The 11,174-nt window shown below is 48.1% G+C and overlaps 1 protein-coding gene across 12 annotated transcripts in view; it reads left to right on the top strand.

The window, feature by feature from the left end:
• The window catches only part of CACNA1B (calcium voltage-gated channel subunit alpha1 B), a 246,066-nt gene that overhangs the window by 211,658 nt on the left and 23,234 nt on the right, over positions 1-11,174 (top strand). For 11 of the 12 annotated variants that reach the window (XM_017893202.1, XM_017893205.1, XM_017893198.1 and 8 more), the window contains one exon: positions 4,910-5,037. In XM_017893202.1, the coding sequence (XP_017748691.1) occupies positions 4,910-5,037 (128 nt within the window). Of the gene's footprint in view, positions 1-4,909; positions 5,038-9,618; positions 11,083-11,174 lie in introns of those variants that run through there. The other variant, XM_017893207.1, reaches the window with a different exon arrangement.

Genomic DNA, 11,174 nt, shown 5'->3' with positions numbered 1-11,174 from the left:
AAAAAAAAAAAAAAAAAAATCAGATTAATAAATGGGTAAATGAACTGAATAGACATCTCTCAAAAGAAGACATACGAATGTCTGGCCAGCTGGTATATGAAAAAGTGCTCAACATCTCTAATCATCAGGGAAATGCAAATCAAAACCACAGTGAGATACCATCTCACCCTAGTTAGAATGGCTGTTATCAAAAACACACACAAAAAATAACAAATGCTTGTGAGGATGCAGAGAAAGGGGAACGCTTATACACTGTTGGTAGGAAGGCTCCTCAAGAAACTAAAAATAGAACTACTGTGTATGATCTGGCAATTCCACTACTGGATATATATCCAAACGGAAGTAAATCAATTTATGTCAAAGAGATATCTGGGCTCCCATGTTTATTGCCATACTATTCACAGTAGCCAAGATACAGAATCAGCTTAAGTGTCGATCCACACATGAATGGATTTGTAAAATATTTTCTTTATACACAATTGAATACTATTTAGCCATAAAAAGAATGAAATTCTGCCATTTGTGGCAACATGGATGAGCTTGGAGGTCATTAGGTTAAGGTAAATAAGTCAGGCACAGAAAGATAAATATTGCATGTTCTCACATGTGGAAGCTAAAAAAAATTGCTCTCATAGAAGTGGAGAGTAGAATAGTGGTTACTAGAGGCAGGGAAGGTTAGGAGAATGGGGGATAGCCAAAGGTTGGTGAACAGATAGAAAAGTACAGCTAGACAGGTGAAGTAAGTTTTAGTCTTCTGTATCACTATAGGGTGACTATAATTAACAACAGTTTGTTGAATGTTTTCAAATATTTCAAATATTTTCAAATAGGAGAGCAAATTTTGAATGCTCCCAACACAGAAATAAGTGTTTGAGGTGACAGACATGCTAATTGCTGTGATTTGATCATTACACATTTGTATACATGTGTCAGAATATCACACTGTACCCCATAAATAGGTACAATTATTGCATGCCAATTAAAAATAATAATGAAAGCAAAAAAAAATTTTTTTTGAGAAAGAAATGGGCAAAGGGATTGAATTTTAAAAAAAGGAACTGAATAAGTAAAAATAAGTAAATAGCTACTGCACAGCCAATGAAATAATCAACAGAGTGACAAGACAGCTTGCAGAATCAGAGAAAATATTTGCAAACTATTCATCTGACAAGTGATTAATATCCATTTCTCCAAATACAATGACCAATAAGCACATGAAAAAATATTCAACATCACTAATAATTAGGGAAATACAAATCAAAACCACAGTGAAATACCACTTCACACCCAGTAGAATTGCTATTACTAAAGAAAAAAAGATAGAAAAAGAAAAGAAAATAGGCCGGGTGCGGTAGCTCATGCCTGTAATCTCAACACTTTGGGAGGCCGAGGTAGACGGATCACTTAAGGTCAGGAGTTCAAGATCAGCCTGGCCAACACGGCAGAACCCTGTCTCTACTAAAAATACAAAAATTAACTGGGCCTGGTGGTGCATGTCTAATCCCAGCTACTCAGGAGGCTGAGGCATGAGAATTGCTTGAATCCGGGAGATAGAAGTTGCAGTGAGCTGAGATCATGCCTGGGCTTTAGAGTGAGACTCTGTCTCAGAAAAAAAGAAGAAGAAGAAAGAAAAGAAAATAGGACAGGTGCGGTAGCTCAGGCCTGTAATCCCAGCACTTTGGGAGTCCAAGGCAGGCAGATCACTTGAGGCCACGAGTTTGAGACCAGCCTAGCCAACATGGTGAAATTCCGGCTCTGCTAAAAATACAAAAATTAGCCAGGTGTGGTGGCACACGCCTTTAATCCCAGCTACTTGGGAGGTTGAGGCACAAGAATCTCTTGAACCCAGGAGGCGGAGGTTGCAGTGAGCTGAGATCATGCCACTGCACTTCAGCCTAGGTGACAGAGTGAGACTCTATGTCTCAAAAAATAAAATAAAACCACACCTGTAATCCCAGCACTTTGGGAGGCTGAGATGGGCAGATCACCTGAGGCCAGGAGTTCGAAACCAGCCTGGCCAACATGGTGAAACCATGTCTCTATTAAAAATACAAAAATTAGCCAAGTGTGGTCTCGTGCACTTGTAATCCCAGCTACTCAGGAGGCTGAGGCAGAGAATTGCCTGAACCTGGGAGGTGGAGGCTGCAGTGACCCAAGATCCTGCCACTGCACTCCAGCCTGGGAGACAGAGCAAGACTTCATCTCAAAAAAAAAAAAAAAAAAGAATTAATTAATTAATTAATTAATATTAGCAAAGATGTGGAGAAATTTCAACCCTTATGCACTGGTGGGTAGGACTGTAAAATGGTGGTGTGGAAAATAGTATGGCAGTTCCTCAAAAGATTAATAAAAGTGACTCTTGGTATAGACCCAAAAGAAATCAAATCAGGGACTTCAACAGATACATGTCAAAACATGCTCATAGCAGTGTTATTCACAATAGCCAAGAGGAGAAAGGAACCCCAGTTTCCATCAACAGATGAATGGGTAAACAAAATGTGGTATGAACATTGAATGGACTATAATTATTCAGTCTTAAAAAGGAAAAGGAGTTCTGACACATTCTACAATGTGAATAAACCTTGAAGACATTATGTTAGGTGAAATGAGCTAGTCACAAAAGGACAGATACTGTATGATTCCATTTATATGAGGTACCTATAGTAGTCAAATTCATCGAGACAGTAAGTAGAATGGTGGTTTCCAGGGGAGGATGGATGAGGAATTACTGTTTCATGGATACAGAGTTTCAGTTTGGGAATACGAAGAAAGTTTTGGAGATGGATGGTATCTGTGGTTGCACAACCATGTGAATATACTTAATGTCACTGACCTCTATACTTAAAATTGTTAAAATGGAAAATTTTTTGTTATGTATCTTTACTACAGTTAAAAAAAAAAAAAAAAAAGAAGAAGAAGAAAATGAACACTCAAACTTCTCCCAAAAACACAAGAGGAGGAAACACTTCCTAACACATTTTGTGAGGCCAGCATTACCCTTATATCATGGTCAAATATGCCACAAGAAAAGAAAACTGCAGACTAATATCTCTTATGAATATTGATCCAAAGATCATCAACAAAATACTAGCAAACTAATTCCAACAACACATTTCCTAATTTCAAAACATACTAGAAAGCTACAGTAATCAAAACAGTGTGGTACTGGCATAAAGATAGATACACAGGCCAATTAAGTAGAATCGAAAGTCCAGAAATAAACTCAAATATCTGTGGTCAATTGACTTTTGACAGTTGTGCCAGTGGGGGAAAGACTTGTCTTTCTTTCCATGATAATTCAGTGAGAGAGAGAATAATCTTTTCAACAAATAATATGGAGAAAATTGGATATCCACATGCAAAAGAATGAGGTTGGACCACTACCTCACTCAATATACAAAATTTTCTCAGTCAATAAAAGACCTCATAGAATAGCAAAAATTACGAAACTATTAGAAGAATACATAAATGGTAAATCCTCAAGACGTCAGAATTGGTGATGGATTCTTAGATTTGACACCAAAATCATGAGCAACCAAAGAAAAAGTAGATAAATTAGACTACAACAAAATTTAAAAGTGTTGTACATCAAAGGACATTATTAAATATGTGGAAATACAATGTACAGAACAATATGGTAGAAAATACTTGCAAATCACGTATTTAATAAGGGGTTAATATTCAGCATATATAAAGAACTCCTACACCTCAACAACAAAAAACCAAACAACCCATTTTTTAAATGGCAAGGGATAAGAGTAGACGTTTCTCTAAAGAAGATATACAAATGGCAGACAATCACATGAAAAGATATTCAACATCTTTGGTCATTAAGGAAATGCAAAACAAAACCATATGAGATACCTCTTTACATCCACCATGACAGCTATAACAATAATTTTTCTAAAAAATGAAAATAACAAGTGTCTACAAGGATGTGGAGAAGGAGGAACTGTTGTACATTACCGGTAGGAATGTAAAATGCACCAGCTGCTATGGAAGAAGTTTGGCAGTTCATAAAAAAAATGAAGCATGGAATTACCATATGACCCAGTAATTTCACTCCTAGGTATATACCCAAGAGAAATGAAAAGATATATCTGCACAGAAGCTTGTACATGAACGTTTATGGCTACATTAATCATAACAGTCAAAAGGCAGAAACAACCCAAATGCTGTCAGTGAATGAATGAATGTGGTGTATCACCACTGGAACATTATTCTGCCACAAAAAGAAGTGAAGTACTAACATATACTACAATATGGATGAGCCTTGAAAACATAAAACTAAGTGAAAGTGTCTGGCTTAGACATAAAACCATACTGTGTGATTCCTTTATGTGAAATACCCAGAATAGACAAAGCTATAGAAACAGAAAGGAGATTGGTGGTTGCCAGGGGACTGGGGGCCGGGGATCAGGGTGGTGATTACCTCATGTGTATGAGGTACTCTTCGGGAATGATGAAAAAAGTTTTGAAAAGAGAGAGATGGTTGTGCAATATTGTGAATACACTAAATGCCCCTGAACTGTACATTTTAAAATGTTATGTGACTTTAAACTTAATTTTAAAATAAGAACCCAAACTGTTGGCCTGTAGAGTCCAAACTGTTAACTGCAAGTCACTGATTCCATGGAAGGCCAGTCTGAGAGGGAAAGAAAATGTGATCACAGAGAGGAAGGCAGGTCATGGACAAGAAACTCCGGGGCCTGAAATAGGCAAGACACTAGCATGTGGATTCCAGAACCCTGGGAAATCCCATGGGGAGAGCAGGTCGGGCATGTGCTGGTCTAATCAGAGTGACGCCTGCTATCCTGAGAGCTTCACACACACTGGAGAGTGGTGGAGGGTGGCAGGGAGGGCAGACTGAGGTCTCTCTATGTTACCTGTTCTCCTTCCTGTCCTGCAGATGTTGAACCTCTTTGTGGCTGTGATCATGGACAATTTTGAGTACCTTACGCGGGACTCTTCCATCCTAGGTCCTCACCACTTGGACGAGTTCATCCGGGTCTGGGCTGAATATGACCCGGCTGCGTGGTAAGTGAGCCCTGGTGCTCTGTGGTCGTTGGGGGTGGTCCATACCCATAGATCTTGGGATGGGCCTGGTGGCTTCGGACATGTTTCAAGTGAGCACCCCCTCAGGTTTTGGTTTGGGGCCCAGGGATCTGTCCTGTTCCGTGTAGAGCAGCAGTGGTGTCTCCTCTGAGCAGCGCCTCCCTTTGCCATCTCGTGTGCCTTTGCGCAGTGGCCCGGACTGCATAAAGTGATAAGGGTCTTTGGAGACCTTGAGTTCAGTTCCTTGGGAGGTACCTGGAGTCGTGGAAGGTTTTCGTGGGGTTTGTGAGCCTCGGGTCTTCTGCTGAAGTTTACCGTCTTCCTCCAAGGCCTGTCATGTGAGGGCCGTGCAGGGCTTGTGGGAGAGTGTGGAGACAGCACAGCCATAGCGTCCTTGTGAAACTCAGTGTGGGGTTTTAGGACATTCTCCCTAAGAGGCTTAGGGGTCTCCCTCTGCTCTTTCCCTTGGGGACAGGGGCCAACGTGCACCTCTGTGTCCCCAGCCCAGGCCGCACATAGTGGGTGCTTGGTGAACTTTTTTGACATCAGATGAGCTACCAGGAAGGCTGTGGTGTGTTTAAGACCCTTGTCTATCGTCTGTCATGGTGGGAAAGGTTTGCTTGTTTCAAAGGCGACAGGCGGCGCCTTTCCAGACAGAACAAGAGTCACGTGAAGGGCATGGTTTGGGTCAGAAGGTGAAGCTGTTTGAGATCAGGATCCACGGGAGTCCTGAACAGCACGGCATCTCAGCAGGGCGAGAGCTCATTCGGGAGGGAAGACAGGTCAGGCAGCATGGCTTCTCCATCTTTCCGTGTGTCCATTCCTTCTATCTCTCGTTCCTCATTTACTTGCTCACTCACTCACTCACTCACTCAAGCAGTGTCTACTGTGGGCTGCTCCCTGCAAGGCCACGAGGCCTGCTGGCACCTCACTCACAGTGCGTGCCCAGGAAATGGCCGTGGATGAGCAGCTGTCAGGGAGTGCGTAGACATCCACCACTCCCTGTGCCCCAGGGGGATGAGGGAACCGTGAGTGGCGCCGAGGTCTGCCTTTTCTCTCTGAGCTCCCCAGCCTGCCCACGCCCCCTTGCGCTCCTCTACCCCCAGCGCCCTTGCTGGGGGAGGGCCGGCAGGATGTGGTCAGACCCCTCATGGTGAGGTCCTACTGTCTGTCCACAGAGCTCCTGGGTTCTGCCCGGTTTTGCTTAAACTGCAGCTCAGTAGAGGGAGCCCTCCACAGACACAAAAAGCCTGGGAGCCTGACTAGACTTCCCCACCCTCCTAATCCACTCAGCCTCTCCAGAGCACCCCCACCCTCCTGGTGAGGGTCCAGAAGGTGCTGCACGGGGCCCTTCCCAGTCTGGACATGGTCCGGAGCCACTGGCAGCATCGGGGGCCCTGGGACAGGGCCTCTCCTGTCCAGGCTCTTCCAGGCCCACAGCATCTCTGTGGGTGCTTTTCCTTTAAGTGGGAAATACAGTTTTTACACAGTGCAGAACAGACGTAGAGATTGTCTGTGTTTCATGGTGTATATGACAATTTCCGTGGCTTGCGAGAACCCTGTCGTGTCTGATGCAGCAACACGTTTGCCCTATGATACTTAGTTCATGCTGGGAGGGACAGGCCCAGGCACATTCACACAGCACCTGTGGTCGGGTAAGCCCAGTCGACTTGGGGGAGACTGACCACACTGAAGACCTAGACCTTGTTAGGCAAAGGGCAGGAGAGACTCCAGCTGAGGCAGGATTTAGGTGAGTTCTAGGCAGGTCACCCTGACTGTGTGGTCTAGAGAGTCGCTGCTTTTTCTGGGTGTATTTTTTCTAGAGGAGACTGTGTTGCAGAAAACAGAGACACTTTATAGCATGTAGTTAGCACTAAAGAGCAAAGGCAGATCAGCAAAGGCCCGTGAGAGGAAGACAACGTTCTGCAATCTTTATGAGCTACTCCTGGGCCTTCCGCAGTCAGCCGCCGGCAGGAGCACAGGCAGGAAGAACGGGAAGTGGACTTGGGCCAGATAGCAGCTTGGTTACCATGCACAGTGGTACCATACCAAAGCCAGAGTCTCCGACAGGGATCCTTGGAAGACACAGGCAGTCGGGGATATGAGAAGAGCTTATTGAAGAGTAAGCAACAGAATACAGGCCTCACCCCAGAGATAGCACGCACAAAATAATACGCAAAACCTGCGGGCCTTGAAGTAGCACAGATGTGACCTGCTGGCAACACATGATTCTGCCCCCACGAGCAGCCTGGGCTCACCCCACGCAGCCCAAGATGGCTGGGACGAGCTGAGGGGCCAGCAGAGGCAGCTGAGCAGATTGGGTCTGGATCCTGCCTCCTGAGCAGAACACCGGGCACCTGGAGCCTTTTTGGTAGCCTCCATGACAAACGCAGTGATGTAGTCAGTTTCCAGGGGACCACTCTGTGGCTCCTCGTTCTTTGGGAGAAACTTTGAAACAACAACAAAATTTATGAAATTTCCTAAGTTGTGTGGGCACATGTGACTGTGCATGTGCACAAACAGGACGTGTGTGCATATACATGGCTGTGTTGTGTGTGTTTGCACAATGTGACCACATGTGCACTCTGTGCATGTGCATATGTGCATGTGTACACGTGCGTTGTGCATGCATGCACACAGATGTCTACATGTATGTTTTGTGCACGTGTACATGCACATAGGCATGCGCATGTGTGTGCATGTTCATGTTTGTGTGCACATGTAATTGTGTATATGTGCGCATGTGTGTATATGTGTGCAAGTGAACTGCATGTTTGTATGTGCATGCATGTGTAGTTGTATGTGGATGTGTGTATGCATGGCATATGTGTGTGTGCACCTGTGGTGTGCACATGTCTGTGGTGCACATGTTCCTGTGTGCATGTGTGTGCCTGTGGTGTGCACGTGTGTGTGCCTGTGGATGTACACATGCTTGTGTGTGCCTGTGGTGTGCACGTGTCTGTGGTGTACACGTGCCTGTGGGTGTGCATGTGCCTGTGGTGTGCACGTGCCTGTGGTATGCACGTGTCTGGTGTACACGTGCCTGTGTGCCTGTGGTGTGCACGTGTCTGTGGTGTACACGTGCCTGTGGTGGGCATGTGCCTGTGTGTGTGCCTGTGGTGTGCATGTACCCATGTGTGCATGTGTGTGCATGTGTGTGCCTGTGGTATGCACATGCCTGTGGTGCGCATGTGCCTATGTGCGTGTGTGTGCCTGTGGTGTGCATGTGCCTGCTGTGGGTGGATTCTGAAAGCACGGAGCTATTCACCCTGGTGTTGCTTTTCCCAGCCTTCCTTTTGTTGTTGCTTCAACCCTGTGGTGTGAAGCCTGGCGACTTGAGAGGAGAATTGCAGTCACACTTCTTGCAGCAATCTGGCTGCTCATTTCTGTGTCCACCCATCTGTCCAATAACATCTCCTGGGCATCTGCCATGTGCTGGGGCAGGGGCCCAAAGGGGAAACGGGCACATGCTGTCAGAACACTCAGGCGGGCTTGGCAGTGAGACCATGTGGGGACTGTAGCTCAAGGCCAGAGCATTTCTGAGGAAGGAGAGGCCACGTCCGGCCTGAAGAATGAGAGAAGGTGGCATTTGAGCTGAACTTAATAGGAAGGATTGAGCACTAGAGAACTAGGATGGATTGAGCTGGGGGTGGGAGGTGGGGCAGAGGGGAGAGGGAGGCCAGCTGGCTTCTGTCTGGCTGGAGAGGAGAGTGCATTGCAGAGGGGCTGCAGGGAAGGCTGAGACTGGTTGAGAAGGGCATTGAAATTGGTTAAGCAAATCGCTTTGATTTTGTTTTATAGACTGGGTACAGTCCTTGAATCGAGAAGTGATGGTGTCAGGTCCACACTTTTCACCTGGGCTTGATGGGCAGGGACAGTTGGGGAGGGTGGGAGGTGTCACATGTGTCCAGCCCCCCGTGGTGGTCCCTTGGCTGCAACAACCTTAGCAAACACCTTTGGTGAGGCCCAGGTGGGGCTTCCTGTTTCTTCCCCCTTTTACAGAAGGAAATTCAACATGATTTGGAGCTGATTGGACCGAGGGGGCTACACTGTAGGAGAGAGGAGCATTGGTGGTGACCCAAGGACGCCAGCCCTACGATGATAGGAGGTCCTTAGCTGGACCAGGGCTTCTAGGGGAGGACACAGCGTTCAGGGAGATGGGGTCAGTCAGGAGGCAGACGGGTGTGGGCCTCTGAGGTGCTGTGATAGAGAAGCAGACCCACTGTGTTGTGGTGCGGCAGAGGGTTTGGCTGACCTGGGAGGCCCAGGGAGCATCGTCACTCAGGCAGTGACAGGAAGAGTTGACCGAGAGGGAGGGCAGCGCAGTGTTCTGCGTGGAACGGCTCCTGCACACATCGGGCTCTGGAAATTTCGCTGGGGTTGCCACACCTCCCGGGGAGCTCCAGGCCCCAGTCCCCCAGCGAGGTGCCACCTGTCCAGTGCACCCCTCACCTCCGCCGCCACGCCTGCGCGAGGCTGGTCTTCCCATCACAGGCTGGGCGGGCGGGCGGGTCGGGCTCCATCCTGCCTTTGTTGCCATAACCTGTGACATTTCCTTTCCAGTTGCCGGATTCATTATAAGGATATGTACAGTTTGTTGCGTTGTATTGCGCCACCCGTTGGCTTAGGGAAGAACTGCCCTCGTAGGTTGGCCTACAAGGTTTGCAACTTCAGAGCCTCCATCCAACATACTTCCCTGCCCGAAATGCAAACACAGCACACACTCCCTGCCTGGTTTGGGAATGACGACGCCTCACCTTTCTTTCCTCCTGTCCTGCCCCGCACTCCAGCCTCCTGGATGCTTTGGTCCCCTGTCTAATCTCCCCTGACCCTTCTAGCTGGCTGGGGACAGGCAGCCTTTTGAGAGTGCACAGAAAGCTTTCTGGCTGGGCCATGATGGCTGGGACCAGCTCGCTGGGTGGGAGATGGGGGCTAGGTCCCTCCTGCATCAAGGAAGCAGTCGACTTGCCCGGTTTTTCCTCTGAGCTCTCAAGAGTGAGCTGATGGTCAGGCCAAAGGCCGAGGGTCCCAGAGGAAGGGAGCGCGGGCACAGGCCTCCCAGGAGCAGCCGTCCTCTGGGTCGAAAGAGCCCAGTAACCCAGTGGCTCTCCAGTCCCTGGGGGAGGAAAGGGCAGAGGCAGGGTGGGGGCCAAAGACCAGCCGTCCTGCTTTGCCTCTGGAGTGGTGCGCTCAGCTCAGCCAAAGAGTCCCTGGTCTGGAACCGTGGGCGGAGGGCAAGGCCCCAGGGCAGATCCATCTGCCAGGAAGAGGCTGTCCCCTTTCTCTCCTGGGCCACCTGAATCTGGCTGTGTCTCTAGGACCCCAAGCCCACAGGCAGGTGTCCCAGGGTTGGAGGTAGGCCCCAGGCCTAGTGGCCTCTCTACTTGGGAAGACTCTGTTGTCGGAGCCTTTAGGTTCCCAGATCCTGAAGCCTGCCCCTTTGCTGTCAGAGCCGGTGCAAGGTGGCCCCAGGCCATGTCCCGCCAGCTCCTCCCCCCTCCTGCAGTCTCCCATTTCCCACCCAGCCTTGACCCCCAGCAGCAGCCCTGCCCTGGGCTGGCCTCGGGCGTCTCTGGGCTTGAAGCAGGACTTGCCCCAAGGTCAAGTTTTGGCTCTACAGCTTCAGGGCTCCCTCTTTAGTTTTCTGGTTTGTTTCAGATATTCTCCACCTTTTTAGCCTCTAGCCTCACTTGGAAGCAAATCTGACCATAAGGAAAGCTGATGTCTCTGCTGTGGTTCTCCACCACTGCCTCATCTGCCACCTGACCCTGCCTGCCAGCTCTTCTGGCAGGGTGAACCAGCTCTTTTCTGATTGGCATTCACTGTGATTTTTAAAAGAGTAAAATCAGAAATTATCAACCCAAAGCCGCCCCGATGCAGCCCTTCCTCACCCCTCCATGTTCATTAGCTCAGACGCCACCCCCGTCCACTGCCCCTCGTGGGGCTGGAGTGAGGAGGTGAGGCTCGGGGGTGGGGGGCCAGGAGGGGTCAAGCCAAGCAAAGAAATCCCTCATTTTACTTATTTTGATTTTGGGCTTTGAATCCGACACTTTGATTAACTGGCTCTGTTTTCTTGTCTGCTTCCTCCCCGCCCCCTTCCCTCCACACCCCCCTCCCCT

The sequence above is a fragment of the Rhinopithecus bieti genome, unplaced genomic scaffold (genome assembly GCF_001698545.2).
Source record: "Rhinopithecus bieti isolate Rb0 unplaced genomic scaffold, ASM169854v2 scaffold_23276, whole genome shotgun sequence".
NCBI lineage: Eukaryota > Metazoa > Chordata > Mammalia > Primates > Cercopithecidae > Rhinopithecus > Rhinopithecus bieti.
This window is presented reverse-complemented; position numbering and strand designations above follow the sequence as displayed.